Source organism: Staurois parvus, unplaced genomic scaffold (genome assembly GCF_062004578.1).
Source record: "Staurois parvus isolate SC_StPar_1 unplaced genomic scaffold, SC_StPar_1.0 ptg001057l, whole genome shotgun sequence".
In the NCBI taxonomy this organism is placed as follows: Eukaryota; Metazoa; Chordata; class Amphibia; order Anura; family Ranidae; genus Staurois; species Staurois parvus.
In genome coordinates, this window is record NW_028318853.1 from 229745 (window position 1) to 247476 (window position 17732).

Sequence of the window (17732 nt, forward strand, 5' to 3'; positions counted from 1 at the left end):
ATATATATCCTAGATTGTAAGCTCCCAGGATCAGGCCCTCCTATCCCTCTAGTATTGAACTGTATTGTTGCTGTATTGTCTCCCGTTATATTGTAAAGTGCTGAGCAAACTGTTGGTGCCATAAATCCTGTATAATAATAATAAATAATATTGATCGTGATATACCGATTTTTACATGTTGATTGTAGCATTGAGAGGAAACCATTCAACCTTAGGTCTCTAAATAAGACATGTGGCCACACAATGAAGTTGGATTAGAAGCGGTTCAATCTAAAACTGCATAGGGGGTTCTTTACTGTTAGAGCAGAAGGGATGTGGAACTTCCTTCCACAGTTGGTGGTGCCAGCAGAAGTGTAAATAAATTTAAAAAACTGTGTTTTTTGGAGAACACAATGTACAGGGGTGTGGAAAATGGTAGCAACTTTATTAAATACTGAAAATCTTCATTTTCTGATGAATCTGACATTATAATATTCCTAGATTGTAAGCTCCCTGGATCAGGGCCCTCCTATCCCTCTTGTATACCTCTTAGAATGTAAGCTCCAAGGATCAGGCCCTCCTATCCCTCTTGTATTGAACTGTATTGTTGCTGTATTGTCTCCCGTTATATTGTAAAGTGCTGAGCAAACTGTTGGCGCTATATAAATCCTGTGTAATAATAATAATATTTCTGCTTGCAGTATACAGTTTCAGAATTTAGTTTTAAGGTCTAATGTGCAACTTTTTGCATGGCAATATGTCCTAAAAATAGAGAAAGCATTAGTGTGGGTCTTTGCAGGACAGGGAGGATGAGATATGTCACGGTTCATACCAATTACCAGGACAGGAAGGAGGATGAGTATATAAATTGCCCAGTGCAACCATTGAGCAGGTAGCACAGCAGTAAGGAGAGGAAGAAGGACGAGTCTATAGATAGAGTCTTGTATACAATGATCAGGCAGAGCAGGGAGATGACCAGCAATGACCATGTAGATGTCCCAGTGCATACACTGAATGGACACAATGGTGTGGAGTGCTGGGAAAAAATGACATTTCAGTTTGGAGACTTCACACCGGATGCTACAAATGGGCACAGCAGCTACAGCCTGGGCACGGTGCTGTGCGTTATCACAGGGGCCTCCCGGGGATTTGGCAGGAGCCTGGCATGGGAACTGTGCCCCAGAGTGACACCAGGCTCTGCCCTGCTGCTGGTGGCCCGCACAAAGCAGGCGCTGAGTGTCTTGGCTGAGGAGCTGACACTTCAGTACCCAGACATTGAGGTGAGATGGGTGGCAGCAGATCTGGGCACAGCAGACGGGGTGAAGAAGACGGTGCAAGCTGCACAGGAGCTGAACGGACGGGACACAGCACAAAGGATCCTCATTATCAATAACGCAGGTAAAGACGAAAAACTGCTTATAGCTACCAATATTGTAAAATTATTAAAAACCTGTTTCTTCTCAATGGACCAATATTGTAACAATACTGTATTCCGATAAATGTATTTCATACCACTGATTTTTTCAACTACTTTGTATGAGATGCAATGCTCCTCTAATGCTTCCCCAATGATAGCATCTCGAAATACTAAAAACTTAGATGGTTAATATCTGTTAAATTTTTGTGTGCCCTATGATGGTATCTCTGATCTCTGATGTCCTTAAAGTGTTATTAACCCCTTCCAGTCCGGACACTTTCACCCCCTTCCTGACCGGACACTTTCACCCCCTTCCAGTCCGGACACTTTCACCCCCTTCCAGTCCGGACACTTTCCCCCCTTCCTGTCCCGGCCAATTTTCAGCTTTCAGCGCTATCACTTTATTGTCAATTTAAATGACAATTGCGCGGTCATGCAACACTGTACCCATATGAATCTTTTAGCATTTTTTTTGAGACAGATAAAACTTTATTTTGGTGGTGTTTATTCACCACTGGGATTTTTTTTTATTTTTTCCTATATAAATGAAAAAGTCCAATTTTTTTTTTTTAAAAAGTGTTTTCTTTTATAATTTTGCAAATAAATGAGCTTTCTTCATAAATCTTGGCCAAAATGTATTCAGTTATCTTTTTAGTAAACAAAAACAACCCAAATTAGTTTATAACCAAAAATTATAATTTTTTTAAATTTTTGTTTACATTTTTATTTTATTTTTTTATATTATTATTTGTTTTTTGTTTTTTTACATACTGTCACCCTAGCAGTTACAGTGTCACCATTGTGACACTTTACTATTTGTGGGGGGTGATGAAGATTTTTTTTTTCCTTTATTTTACATTGATTGCTTTTATACCCATAAAGGCTGTAAAAGTAATCATTTCTCCTTCTCTCTGGCTGCATTCTTGCAGCCATTGAGAAATACTGTGTAAGCTGTGATTTGTCACAGCTTGTCACATGGTACAAGGCAGTTGTGTATAGCCTTGTACCATGTGACCTCTGTGATCATTCACAGATTTCACACGTAGTAAGCAATGATGTCAGAAGATACATCTTGCTTACTACTCTTCATGTGATCACTGATTAGCCAATCAGTGATCACATGATCAGGACCTCACACATAGGTCCCGAACAGCGATCGGTGTTCCACTGTGTCCGGAGGACACGGCAGGCACCGGACCGAGGTGCACGCTCCCAGGGAGCACGCACAAGCAGGGGGCCGGGAGGCCATTTATAAACAGCCACCCGTCCCTGCACTGCTCTCATCCAGCCGTTTATATACATGGACTGGACGGGAAGTGGTTAAACCCAAAAGCAAACGTTTGTTATTTTGCAGATTACCAGTTCTTAGATGTGATGGCTGCATTAGTTTTCTTTAGGCTTCCTTTCCTTCAAGGGATAAGTTCACATTTGGAACATGTTAGGGTTTTTAAGGTGGTACATGTAACATGTTCCCATAGCTGCAGGTGCGCCCGCCCCCCCCTCTGACAGATAGTACGGGGAAACTTCACCCCATACTATCTGTCAGATTTGAAATCAGCGCGGCCGTATGGCCACATAATTCATTCATAGACTTGAATGAATGAACTGCAAGTCCTGGCAGCCTTAGCGGCTGCGGGTTTGTAGTTTTCAATGAACTACCACGCTGTGGAGTGGAGTGTCAGTATATCTGCTTGACCGTACATCCCGTACATCCCATATGGCAAACAGATATTCTGACAGGTCTGCAGGAGACCTGCATGGCATCAGCTATCTACTGATCCCTGGTACAATGCTTTCCATGCTCCTGCAGCCAAAAATAATACATGCATGTTTCTTTACCGGCAAAAAAATGTGCATTTATTATTTTTGCCCAAAAGATGAACTTATCCTTTATCCTCTCTAGCGGTCTGATTATGTCACTATTTCTGTGCTCAAAGCGGTACATTTTTTTGCATGGAAATATGTTGTTTTTTTATTATAGACCTGTAATTCTTAGGAATAACTCACTGAAATCTGTCCGAACAAGAGTCTAGTAAACATCCCGGGTAGGATAAAATTTGAAACACGAAATCATAAATTATAATAAATAATCATAAAAAATAATAATACATTTAATTCAATAATGTAATCAAACGAAAAACACTGAAATTTGAAATATAGCGCCAAGTTCGCACATCGCTGAGCAAAGTCGCAGAATCGTTTTCAGTGTCTGATGACGAATTTCCCCCACGAATCATTATCACTCAATTCTGCAAGTGGTTCTGATTTACTATCGCTGTTCTCTAGCCGGTCTAAAACCGCTTTTGACCTAAAGGGACGCTTTTTGGACGCCATGGACGTTTCTCAGTTTCCAGGCAGAAAGAACAGTAAAAATGCAGGCAGGGCGCCAGACAAAGCACTCGGGACAAAATGTATGTGAAATGGTTTGATACAGGAATGTTATACTATGTGATTTTAGTGTATTATGTGTTTGTAAAATTTTGACATTTTTCAATTTCCCACCGGTTCCATTCCCCATACGTCCTGTACGTCGCAACGCTCGCAGGGATCCGGAAGACAGATGCCGGCATCGGCTGGAGGACATGGCCGGGGACACTGCAGGGGGGACATCGCGGGAGTGCAGGACAAGGTAAGTGAAACAGGGATCACAGAGCAACGCTGCAGTGTATTCCCGAGTGTAGCTCGGAGTTACCGCTTCTGGTACAGAAAGTTTACCCCGAGCTACACTCGGGAATACCGCCAGGGAGGTTAAGGGATAAGTTCACCTTTGGAACATGTTAGGGTTTTTAAGGTGGTACATGTAACATGTTTCTATAGCTGCAGCTGCGCCCGCTGCCCCCCGACAGATAGTACGGGGAGAAGTTTCCCCGTACTATCTGTCAGATTTGAAATCAGCGTGGCCGTATGGCCACATCATTCATTCATGGACTTGAATCAATGAACTGCAAGTCTTGGCAGCCTTAGCAGCTGTGGGTTTGTAGTTTTCAATGAACTACCACGCTGTGGAGCGCCGTGGTAGTTCATTGAAGCTTTCTGTCAGTATATCTGCTTGACTATACATCCTGTACATCCCGTATGGCAAACAGATATTCTGACAGGTCTGCAGGAGACCTGCATGGCATCAGCTATCTACTGATCCCCAGTACAATGCTTTCCATGCTCTTGCAGCCAAAAATAATACATGCATGTTTTTTTACCGGCAAAAAAAATGTACATTTATTATTTTTGTCCAAAAAGGTGAACTTATCCTTTAACCTCCCTAGCGGTATGATTATGTCAGTATTTCTGTGCTCAAAGCGGTAAATTGTTTTCAATGGAAATATGTTGTTTTATATTGTAAACCTGTAATTCTTAGGAATAACTCACTGAAATCTGTCCGAACAAGAGTCTAGTAAACATCCCGGGTAGGATAAAATTTGAAACACGAAATCATAAATTATAATATAATAAATAATCATAAAAAATAATAATAATAAATGTAATCAAACCAAAAACACTGAAATTTGAAATATAGCGCCAAGTTCGCACATCACTGAGCAAAGTCGCAGAATCGTTTTCAGTGTCTGATGACGAATTTCCCCCACGAATCATTATCACTCAATTCTGCAAGTGGTTCTGATTTACTATCGCTGTTCTCTAGCCGGTCTAAAACCGCTTTTGACCTAAAGGGACGCTTTTTGGACGCCATGGACGTTTCTCAGTTTCCAGGCAGAAAGAACAGTAAAAATGCAGGCAGGGCGCCGGACAAAGCACTCGGGACAAAATGTATGTGAAATGGTTTGATACAGTAATGTATCAATGATCAGCTCTGAATAATTTATTTATTTAAAACTGTTATCCCACATTGACTACCTGTGGCTTATTTACTTTAAAAAATCCAAATTCCAATTGCAGATTGAGGACCCCAATCCCAAGAGACCAAATTTAGAAACCAAAAAATTCATTATAGAAATAGCACAGTAAGAAGTATTAGTTTATTAGTTGTGTGGGGATATGTCACAGGTTTTTAAGGGCAGTTTGAAGGACTTTAACAATGGCATCCTCAGTTGACCTGTTTGGCCAGCATACACACTGAAAGGGATCTAACCCTACTGGTATGTTTCCTTTTAAACTTTTATTAGACTAGTGTAGAAAAGATGTGTTGGCAAATGCTAAAGCAACTAAACCATACTAACCCAACTTTCTCGAAAACCCTTTCCCCCCAGACTCTGCCTCTACCAACAATGGAGAACACACCGTTGGAGTAAAAAATGGCCTTCACCGCCTTTTATTAACAATTCAACTTAAATCACAAAAACATTCCTTAAAACAGAAACATACATAAACCTACAAGATGAGTTGTTGGTCTAGGAAGGCACCACAAACAATATTGATCTCCCCCTGCGGAACCTTAACCTTAATATTCATACTAGGCCTCCAGCCACAATGCAGTAACTCGGAGACAAAGACACTTTCCACAGTGTAGAACCTCCACCTTCCAGTTAAACCTTGGTTAACTGGAATGCACCCGGGCACACCATACCACAGATGGGTCCCAACAATACACTTTTTCTTAAAACAATTTTCTGCCTCCCAAGACCAACAACTGCCCCCAAAACGAAACCAATCAAGCATGGAAAGACCCAAAAAACACCCCAGGGGAGGGCGGGTGGGAAGTTTCCTCTTCAGCTGCTATACCAGCAGTGGATCGTCCGACCCCCCAACACTCCCCCAAAATCATCAATGATCCCACCCCGTGCTACTATTCCCAATCAGGTAACCTTCCTGTTTTAACCCTTCCCCCTTAACTTAACCCCTTCCTGTCTTTCTTTCCCCTCTTCAGCTAGTCATGTCTGCCCTATACTATTCTATTCTTTTCTTTTCACTATGGGCACCACTTAACTGTCACAGTAGGATAACCGTTCAGACTGGACACTGTGGTTTTTTTAGGCTCAGGGACAATTTTTGACACCTTTACTTCAGTTCTTTGGGCATACGTAGAGTGAAGGGTAAGCACATACTCATGTTTGCATTAGCTTGGGCTTTATTTCTTCTACTGGCTCCTGGCTGTAAAGTAAAAGTGATCGGCTGTATAGTATATGAATACTTTTACAGTATGTGTGGAGTGGTCCTCCTCCTCCACCGCTGGCACCTCCCTCAGTGGTGACCAGGCTCTCCTGCTCTTCCACATCACAGACCATCAGGGTGGTGAGCGGGAGGTCCCAAATACTCCTGCGCTTAGGGATGGACTCAGTGTAGCTTAAGACCACATCGCGAATGTCCTGGAATGTGCACTCCTTGCTGCCCTCAGAGGACCCGGGGAAGTCCAAATGTACTGAATAAAGAAAAAACCAAACAGAGGGCGCACCGGCCTAGTGCATTACCTTAAAAAACATTTAATAAAATGATAAAAGTAGGTATTGTACTCACAAACGACAATACAGTCAAAGGCACATCATGAAAGAACAGTCCAATCTGCACTATGTGTCAGTCTACAATGGGAACTCTGGGCTTCCAACAGGCTAACGCGTTTCAAGGACTTGCCTCTTCCTCAGAGCCCTCTGACATCTGTTCCTCAATCCACTCTCTCCACTGAACGAAGCCAGAAGCGGTGATAAGTTATAAAAATCCCAGTGTGAAAACTCTATCTGTCTCAAAAAAATTATACAAATTTCATATGGGTTGCATGACCGCACAATTTTCATTCAAAGTGTGATAGCACTGAAAGCTGAAATTGGCCTGGACAGGAAGGGGGGGGGGTAAGTGTCCGGATTTGAAGTGGTTAAACAAAACCCAGGCTTCCTTGTACCTATAAAATATGCTTTGATTTTTGTGCCACAAGCAAGAGTCTCACAGACACAAACCCCGGCACAATCATTAAAAGAAAAGAATAGAAAGATTCCATTACAAATGGTTTTGCAAAAACAGTGGAAAAGTGCATTACACAAAGTGTGGAAGGATTCAGGAATGCGTTATGTACAGAGTGCAGGATTCAGGAATGCATTATGTACAGAGTGCAGGATTCAGGGATGCGTTATGTACAGAGTGCAGGATTCAGGGATGTGCTATGTACAGAGTTCAGGATTCAGGAATGCGTTATGTACAGAGTGAAGGATTCAGGGATGCGTTATGTACAGAGTGCAGGGTTCAGGGATGTGCTATGTACAGAGTTCAGGATTCAGGAATGCGTTATGTACAGAGTGCAAGATTCAGGGATGCGTTATGTACAGAGTGCAGGATTCAGGGATGTGTTATGTACAGAGTTCAGGATTCAGGGATGTGCTATGTACAGAGTGCAAGATTCAGGGATGCGTTATGTACAGAGTGCAGGATTCAGGGATGTGTTATGTACAGAGTTCAGGATTCAGGGATGCGTTATGTACAGAGTGCAGGATTCAGGGATGTGCTATGTACAGAGTGCAAGATTCAGGGATGTGTTATGTACAGAGTTCAGGATTCAGGGATGCGTTATGTACAGAGTGCAGGATTCAGGGATGCGTTATGTACAGAGTTCAGGATTCAGGGATGCGTTATGTACAGAGTGCAGGATTCAGGGATGCGTTATGTACAGAGTGCAGGATTCAGGGATGTGTTATGTACAGAGTGCAGGATTCAGGGATGCGTTATGTACAGAGTGCAGGATTCAGGGATGCGTTACATACAGAGTGCAGGATTCAGGAGTGCCTTACATATAGAGTGCAGGATTCAGGAGTGCGTTACATACAGAGTGCAGGATTCAGGGATGTGTTATGTACAGAGTGCGGGATTCAGGGATGTGTTTTGTACAGAGTGCAGGATTCAGGGATGCGTTATGTACAGAGTGCAGGATTCAGGGATGCGTTATGTACAGAGTGCAGGATTCAGGGATGCGTTACATACAGAGTGCAGGATTCAGGAGTGCCTTACATATAGAGTGCAGGGTTCAGGAGTGCGTTACATACAGAGTGCAGGATTCAGGAGTGCATTACATACAGAGTGCAGGATTCAGGAGTGCGTTACATACAGAGTGCAGGATTCAGGAGTGCGTTACATACAGAGTGCAGGATTCAGGAGTGCGTTACGTACAGAGTACAGGATTTAGGAGTGCGTTACATACAGAGTGCAGGATTCAGGGATGTGTTATGTACAGAGTGCAAGATTCAGGAATGCGTTATGTACAGAGTGCAGGATTCAGGAATGCGTTATGTACAGAGTGCAGGATTCAGGGATGCGTTATGTACAGAGTGCAGGATTCAGAAATGCGTTATGTACAGAGTGCAGGATTCAGGGATGCGTTATGTACAGAGTGCAGGATTCAGGGATGTGTTATGTACAGAGTGCAGGATTCAGGGATGTGTTATGTACAGAGTGCAGGATTCAGGGATGTGTTATGTACAGAGTGCAGGATTCAGGAATGCGTTATGTACAGAGTGAAGGATTCAGGAGTGCCTTACATATAGAGTGCAGGGTTCAGGAGTGCGTTACATACAGAGTGCAGGATTCAGGAGTGCCTTACATATAGAGTGCAGGGTTCAGGAGTGCCTTACATACAGAGTGCAGGATTCAGGAGTGCCTTTCATATAGAGTGCAGAATTCAGGAGTGCATTACATACAGAGTGCAGGATTCAGGAGTATTTTACATACTGAATGCAGGATTCAGGAGTGAGTTACATATAGAGTGCAGGATTCAGGAGTACTTTACATACAGAGTGCAGGATTCAGAAGTGTGTCACATGCAGAGTGCAGGATTCAGGAGTGCATTACATATAGAGTGCAGGATTCAGGAGTATTTTACATACTGAATGCAGGATTCAGGAGTGAGTTACATATAGAGTGCAGGATTCAGGAGTACTTTACATACAGAGTGCAGGATTCAGAAGTGTGTCACATGCAGAGTGCAGGATTCAGGAGTGCGTTACATACAGAGTGCAGGATTCAGGAGTGCGTTACATACAGAGTGCAGGATTCAGGAGTGCGTTACATACAGAGTGCAGGATTCAGGAGTGCGTTACATACAGAGTGCAGGATTCAGGAGTGCGTTACGTACAGAGTGCAGGATTCAGGGATGTGTTATGTACAGAGTGCAGGATTCAGGGATGTGTTATGTACAGAGTGCAGGATTCAGGGATGCGTTATGTACAGAGTGCAGGATTCAGGGATGTGTTATGTACAGAGTGCAGGATTCAGGGATGTGTTATGTACAGAGTGCAGGATTCAGGGATGTGTTATGTACAGAGTGCAGGATTCAGGAATGCGTTATGTAAAGAGTGCAAGATTCAGGAGTGCCTTACGTATAGAGTGCAGGATTCAGGAGTGCGTTACATACAGAGTGCAGGATTCAGGAGTGCCTTACATATAGAGTGCAGGATTCAGGAGTGCGTTACATACAGAGTGCAGGGTTCAGGAGTGCGTTACATACAGAGTGAAGGATTCAGGAGTGCCTTACATATAGAGTGCAGGGTTCAGGAGTGCGTTACATACAGATTTTTGATTTTTGTGCCACAAGCAAGAGTCTCACAGACACAAACCCCGGCACAATCATTAAAAGAAAAGAATAAAAAGATTCCATTACAAATGGTTTTGCAAAAACAGTGGAAAAGTGCATTACACAAAGTGTGGAAGGATTCAGGGATGCGTTATGTACAGAGTGCAGGATTCAGGAATGCGTTATGTACAGAGTGCAGGATTCAGGGATGTGCTATGTACAGAGTGCAGGATTCAGGGATGCGTTATGTACAGAGTGCAGGATTCAGGGATGCGTTACATACAGAGTGCAGGATTCAGGAGTGCCTTACATATAGAGTGCAGGGTTCAGGAGTGCGTTACATATAGAGTGCAGGGTTCAGGAGTGCGTTACATACAGTGTGCAGGGTTCAGGGATGTGTTATGTACAGAGTGCGGGATTCAGGGATGTGTTATGTACAGAGTGCAGGATTCAGGGATGCGTTATGTACAGAGTGCAGGATTCAGGGATGCGTTATGTACAGAGTGCAGGATTCAGGGATGCGTTATGTACAGAGTGCAGGATTCAGGGATGCGTTACATACAGAGTGCAGGATTCAGGAGTGCCTTACATACAGAGTGCAGGATTCAGGAGTGCCTTACATATAGAGTGCAGGATTCCGGAGTGCCTTACATATAGAGTGCAGGGTTCAGGAGTGCGTTACATATAGAGTGCAGGGTTCAGGAGTGCCTTACATACAGAGTGCAGGATTCAGGAGTGCGTTACATACAGAGTGCAGGATTCAGGAGTGCGTTACATACAGAGTGCAGGATTCAGGAGTGCGTTACGTACAGAGTACAGGATTCAGGAGTGCGTTACGTACAGAGTGCAGGATTCAGGGATGTGTTATGTACAGAGTGCAAGATTCAGGAATGCGTTATGTACAGAGTGCAGGATTCAGGAATGCGTTATGTACAGAGTGCAGGATTCAGGAATGCGTTATGTACAGAGTGAAGGATTCAGGAGTGCGTTACATACAGAGTGCAGGATTCAGGAGTGCCTTACATATAGAGTGCAGGGTTCAGGAGTGCCTTACATATAGAGTGCAGGGTTCAGGAGTGCCTTACATACAGAGTGCAGGATTCAGGAGTGCCTTACATATAGAGTGCAGAATTCAGGAGTGCATTACATATAGAGTGCAGGATTCAGGAGTATTTTACATACTGAATGCAGGATTCAGGAGTGAGTTACATATAGAGTGCAGGATTCAGGAGTATTTTACATACTGAATGCAGGATTCAGGAGTGAGTTACATATAGAGTGCAGGATTCAGGAGTGAGTTACATATAGAGTGCAGGATTCAGGAGTGAGTTACATACAGAGTGCAGGATTCAGAAGTGTGTCACATGCAGAGTGCAGGATTCAGGAGTGCGTTACATACAGAGTGCAGGATTCAGGAGTGCGTTACATACAGAGTACAGGATTCAGGAGTGCATTACATACAGAGTGCAGGATTCAGGGATGCGTTATGTACAGAGTGCAAGATTCAGGAATGCGTTATGTACAGAGTGCAGGATTCAGGGATGTGCTATGTACAGAGTGCAGGATTCAGGAATGCGTTATGTACAGAGTGCAGGATTCAGGGATGCGTTATGTACAGAGTGCAGGATTCAGGAATGCGTTATGTAAAGAGTGCAGGATTCAGGAGTGCGTTACATACAGAGTGCAGGATTCAGGAGTGCGTTACATACAGAGTGCAGGATTCAGGGATGCGTTATGTACAGAGTGCAGGATTCAGGAATGCGTTATGTAAAGAGTGCAGGATTCAGGAGTGCGTTACATACAGAGTGCAGGATTCAGGAGTGCGTTACATACAGAGTGCAGGGTTCAGGAGTGCGTTACATACAGAGTGCAGGGTTCAGGAGTGCGTTACATACAGAGTGAAGGATTCAGGAGTGCCTTACATATAGAGTGCAGGGTTCAGGAGTGCGTTACATACAGAGTGCAGGATTCAGGAGTGCCTTACATATAGAGTGCAGGGTTCAGGAGTGCGTTACATACAGAGTGCAGGATTCAGGAGTGCCTTACATATAGAGTGCAGGGTTCAGGAGTGCGTTACATACAGAGTGCAGGATTCAGGAGTGCCTTACATATAGAGTGCAGGATTCAGGAGTATTTTACATACTGAATGCAGGATTCAGGAGTGAGTTACATATAGAGTGCAGGATTCAGGAGTGAGTTACATACAGAGTGCAGGATTCAGAAGTGTGTCACATGCAGAGTGCAGGATTCAGGAGTGCCTTACATATAGAGTGCAGGATTCAGGAGTGCGTTACATACAGAGTGCAGGATTCAGGAGTGCGTTACGTACAGAGTACAGGATTCAGGAGTGCATTACATACAGAGTGCAGGATTCAGGAATGCGTTATGTACAGAGTGCAGGATTCAGGAATGCGTTATGTAAAGAGTGCAGGATTCAGGAGTGCGTTATGTACAGAGTGCAGGATTCAGGAATGCGTTATGTAAAGAGTGCAGGATTCAGGAGTGCGTTATGTACAGAGTGCAGGATTCAGGAATGCGTTATGTAAAGAGTGCAGGATTCAGGAGTGCGTTACATACAGAGTGCAGGATTCAGGAGTGCCTTACGTATAGAGTGCAGGATTCAGGAGTGCGTTACATACAGAGTGCAGGATTCAGGAGTGCGTTACACACAGAGTGCAGGATTCAGGAGTGCCTTACATATAGAGTGCAGGATTCAGGAGTGCGTTACATACAGAGTGCAGGGTTCAGGAGTGCGTTACATACAGAGTGAAGGATTCAGGAGTGCCTTACATATAGAGTGCAGGGTTCAGGAGTGCGTTACATACAGAGTGCAGGATTCAGGAGTGCCTTACATATAGAGTGCAAGGTTCAGGAGTGCGTTACATACAGAGTGCAGGATTCAGGAGTGCCTTACATATAGAGTGCAGGGTTCAGGAGTGCGTTACATACAGAGTGCAGGATTCAGGAGTGCCTTACATATAGAGTGCAGGGTTCAGGAGTGCGTTACATATAGAGTGCAGAATTCAGGAGTGCGTTACATATAGAGTGCAGGATTCAGGAGTGCCTTACATATAGAGTGAAGAATTCAGGAGTGCCTTACATATAGAGTGCAGAATTCAGGAGTGCATTACATATAGAGTGCAGGATTCAGGAGTGCCTTACATATAGAGTGCAGAATTCAGGAGTGCATTACATATAGAGTGCAGGATTCAGGAGTATTTTACATACTGAATGCAGGATTCAGGAGTGAGTTACATATAGAGTGCAGGATTCAGGAGTGAGTTACATACAGAGTGCAGGATTCAGGAGTATTTTACATACTGAATGCAGGATTCAGGAGTGAGTTACATATAGAGTGCAGGATTCAGGAGTGAGTTACATACAGAGTGCAGGATTCAGGAGTACTTTACATACAGAGTGCAGGATTCAGAAGTGTGTCACATGCAGAGTGCAGGATTCAGGAGTACCTCTTTGAGTATTTTGTTCTGGCTGCCATTTGTTTGCAGTTTCAAAGACTTTTCTTGATCACAGGTCTGTGTCTTCTTCCCGCTCAGGGTCTCTGGGTGATATTACCAAACCTTTTGTGGACTTCACGGACCCTCCAGAAGTGGACAGATATTTCACCTTCAATGTGTCATCAGCACTGTGTCTGACCTCTTCCCTGCTGAAGGTTTTCCAGGGACGTGCTGGGCTGGAGCGGCTGGTGGTCAATGTCTCATCTCTGGCAGCCCTGCAACCATTCAAGTCCTGGACGCTGTACTGCACTGGAAAAGCAGCTCGGGATATGATGTTCAGGGTGCTGGCCAAGGAGGAGACAGATGTCCGCGTACTCAACTACGCACCAGGTAACTTCTCATATCAGTAAATTTCAAAAGTAAATGTTAAATAAATACACAAGTATATAAATATAATCATAAATACATTTTAGTTAATAATATATACATAATAATTAGCCCCTAACCTTAACCCCCTAACCCTTAAAATATATATAATAATACTAATAATAAAAAAAATAATAAATACATTTAAAAAATGCACAAATAAATACAAAAAAATCATAAATAAATACTTGTAATAATAAATTGATAATTAACCTATAACCTTAACCCCCTAAAAAGGTTAAAAAAAAACCCAACCAACTACAACAAAAACAACCAAAAACAACAAGCAACAGCAAAAACAACAACAACCATCACCACCAACAAAAACAACCACAACAAATACAACAATCCTAACCCTTGTTTTTTAAGGTTAGGGGTTAATTATTATTTATTTTACATTTACAGTATTTGTTCATATTAGTAATTGAATAATTAGTAATTTATTCATTACTATTTTTTTTAACTGCATGTTTCTATTCTTTTCTATGAGATTAAAAACACACCAAAAACGTGCAAATCTGCCAAATTTGAGCTACAAAAGTAGCTCCAAACCTTTTTTAAGCTTCAGGCGTTCTGCTTCAGGTGACTTGGAGTGGAGAAGTGAACCATCTCCAGAGAGTAATATTGATTTTTTTCCCCTTGAGCGTTTTGGAGCTTCGAGTTTCACGCTACAAAACACTGTTAGTAGGTTAATTGGTCAGCTGTTTTTCGGGGTTTTGGCTTTTTTTTTTTTTTCTTATCGGTAATGTTGAAAAATTTGTGGCCGATTTTGCCAATCGGCCGATTTTCCCAGCAACAATGGCCAAATCGGCCAATCATTTTACCGATAAAAAATCGAAGGAGGAGGAGAAGGAGGAGGAGAAGAAGAAGAATTCCAGTCCGTTATTATATTTTATATGAAAAGTCTTGCGGTTGCAACAATGTATCCATTTGTATCCAAATAAAACCATCTGTATCCAAAATGGATACAAATGGATACATTGTTGCAACCGCAAGACTTTTCATATAAAATATAATAGCAGACTGGAATTCCCCTGTCTCTGCAAGGGACAGAAGTAATTATGGGGATAAATGCCGGCTATAGACGGGCCGAAAATCGTCCGATTTTTTTACCGTTGGTGGTAACGTTGCCCGATTGAACGACCGATTTTTCATTTTTTTTTTTAAAACGGACGGATACAGGAAAAGAAAACACCAAAACACTATCCTCCTATGAATTCAGAGCTCAAAAGCACAGCTCAAAAACAATGAATAGTGAAATGACGTTTTTGGTTGATTGACAGCCGACTCCCTCTCCGTTCGGGTTGTCAGGGTCCCACCTTTTGTGGGTTTGACATCACGTCATGCATTTTGCTTTTTCTAAAAAATGTTTACTCTATGCGTTTTCAATGCATTTCGGGCCTTGTTCACACCAGTGAGCTGAGTTTTATCCTTTTTGCAGTGAATTTTGCATTTTTGCATGCGCGTCTAATTTAATTTTTTCTTGTTGCTGGGCAGATTTCAGGCCTGGTTCACACCAATGTTTGTGTTTTGTCCGTTTTGTAGTGCGTTTTGCATTTTTGCATGCACGTCTTGGAATACGTAATTTTTTTTTAAATGTTTTTTATTTTTGGCCAACTTGTTGTGAAACACAAAACGCGTCAAAAACTCGACAAACATGTGAAAACACGTCAAAAACTCACTACATGTGTTTTCTGCAGCGTCTCCATTGAAGTCCATTGAAGTTTTGCTTTTAAAAAAGTCCCTGACCCTGTCCAAAAACGCAGCACGATGTGAACATGTTCCATAGGAAACCATGTTAAATAGACAAATATGCACCAAAAATGTGGCAAGCAGGATTTTTAACAATGCAAGGGAAGTGCAATGGACCAGTGTGAAGACATACATAAATTTAAAGGGATGCATTTTTCTGGAGCTTTTCTTGTGGCTTTTTTTTGTAATGCAAAGCGCTGCAAAAACTGCTCAGTGCGAAAGCAGACTATTGGCCAATATTCATGATATTAATTAAAAAGTCAAATACAATGCAATTATATACAGGCGTACCTCGGTTTACGAATTTAATGCATTCTGCGGGACTTTTCGCATTGCGAAAAATTCGTAAACCGAAACGCGGTTTACCATAGGAATGCATTGAAAACCAATTAATCCGTTCTGGAGGTCAGAAAAAAGTAAAAAAAAAGCATTTTATTTGTTCAAAACTCTTTATAAAGTGCACTTTAAAGGCATAAATACTTTACAGGGACATGATTAAAAATTAATTCGTAAATGCATTGAAAACCAATTAATCCGTTCCGGAGGTCAGAAGAAAGTAAAAAAAAAGTCTTTATCTGTTCAAAACTCTTTGTAAAGTGCATTTTAAAAGGCATAAATACTGTACAGGGACATGATTAAAAAAAATTCATAAAATGCATTGAAAACCAATTAATCCGTTCGTACTGCAAAACAAATTTGTAAACCGAGGCATTATTTTCAATGAATTTTCATTCATAAACCGAAAATTACGTTAACCAAGGCATTCGAGGTACGCCTGTATATACTCCTAGATTGTAAGCTCCCAGGATCAGGCCCTCCTATCCCTCTTGTATTGAACTGTATTGTTGCTGTATTGTCTCCCGTTATATTGTAAAGTGCTGAGCAAACTGTTGGCGCCATAAATCCTGTATAATAATAATAATAAATCCTGTATAATAATAATAATATAAATCCTGTATTATAATAATAATAATATAAAAAAAAATTAAAAACTTTTTTTTAAACTGTCCATTTCGGTTTTGGTTTTCAGCCAAATGCATCCTGAATTTTCTGTTTTGGTCCAAGAAATTTCATTTCAGTGCACTACTAGTTTCTGGTCAATTTTCTGTACTGGCAGCGTTTTTAAAGAGACCAGACAGGGGAAATGTGTATGTATTGAAGAGATATACTGAATATGTATGACACACTTTAGAAAGAATTCTGGTTTCTGCCCCATTTAATATGCTTCCTATTCACCCATCATACAGGGCCCATGAATAGCGCCATGCAGGACCAGGTGCAGAGTCACACAGCAGATTTGGAGGTCCGCCATCATTTCATTGAAATGAAGAAAAGAGGAGAACTTCTTGACTGTCATGTCTCCGCCAGGAAAATGCTGGACATTCTCGAGAAAGATGCCTTCAGATCTGGCGAGCATGTGGATTTTTTCGATTAGTATCAATTATTTGATTAGTGTCAGTTGTGTGGTTTCTTGGTCTGGTTAAACATTTTTTTTTTTTAAATCTATGCTTTTAATGTCATGTGCAAGCAGGTTTTCTGTTCAGCTCCCAGTGTGCCAATTGCACTGGTGACTGCGGAGTACGTATCCGTCCTGCTGGAGTACGTATGGTAAGGCCTTGTAAGCAGGGGTGGACTGACAACTCATGGGGCCTCTGTGTCCTCACCCACACTCAAACCACACCCAAAAAAGCCTTTGAAAGGTACCAGGGGCATCTTATGGGGCCCCCTACTGACTCTGAGCCCTCGGGCAGTGCCCCGAGTGGCTAAATGTTCAGTCCGCCCCTGCTTGTAAGCACCCCTATGTGAGGTCCTAAACAAATGTTCTGACAAAACAAGACACACTAGACTAGATGGACAGCAAAATCACAGTTAAAATAAATATACATGGACTGCCTTACTTGCCAAAGCAAGTGCAGCCAGTCTTGTGATTTAGGAACCCCTGTCGGACAGCTTGGCAAGGCCCTGCACTCCATTTTTTACTACACTGCAGTTGAGCAGTACCACTGATCTTGCACGTGCCCTGCCAGTGAATGAGCAGTAAAGCAGGACACTAATTATCATTCTTTTCTCATCTCCTCTCGGGAACCTGTAAGGCTCCATGTACATGGAACATTTCTGAACAATGGAAACTGACTGCTGGAAAACGTAGGTTAAAAAACGTCTGTTTAGCCGTGTTTGCATACCGCGTTTACGTTTAGAAGCGTTTTTAAAAATAACCTCAGGAGGCCTTCCAAAATGCCCAGAATGCACTGAAAAACAG

General features: G+C 42.3%; 1 protein-coding gene across 1 annotated transcript; it reads left to right on the plus strand.

The window, feature by feature from the left end:
- The first annotated feature begins 927 nt into the window (after positions 1–927).
- LOC149440720 (sepiapterin reductase-like) lies at positions 928–16978 on the plus strand. Its single transcript, XM_089658186.1, has 3 exons — positions 928–1377; positions 13394–13684; positions 16720–16978. Exons 1-3 carry the CDS (start codon positions 930–932, stop codon positions 16905–16907), a joined length of 927 nt encoding a protein of 308 aa, XP_089514312.1. The 5' UTR covers positions 928–929; the 3' UTR covers positions 16908–16978.
- Positions 16979–17732: the final 754 nt, after the last annotated feature.

Coding starts and splice junctions, on each gene's coding strand:
- LOC149440720 (XM_089658186.1), top strand. CDS start 930: ATGATCAGGCAGAGCAGGGAGATGACCAGCAATGACCATGTAGATGTC. Junction 1,378..13,393: donor CCTCATTATCAATAACGCAG/GTAAAGACGAAA, acceptor CTTCCCGCTCAG/GGTCTCTGGGTGATATTACC. Junction 13,685..16,719: donor CGTACTCAACTACGCACCAG/GTAACTTCTCAT, acceptor CCCATCATACAG/GGCCCATGAATAGCGCCATG.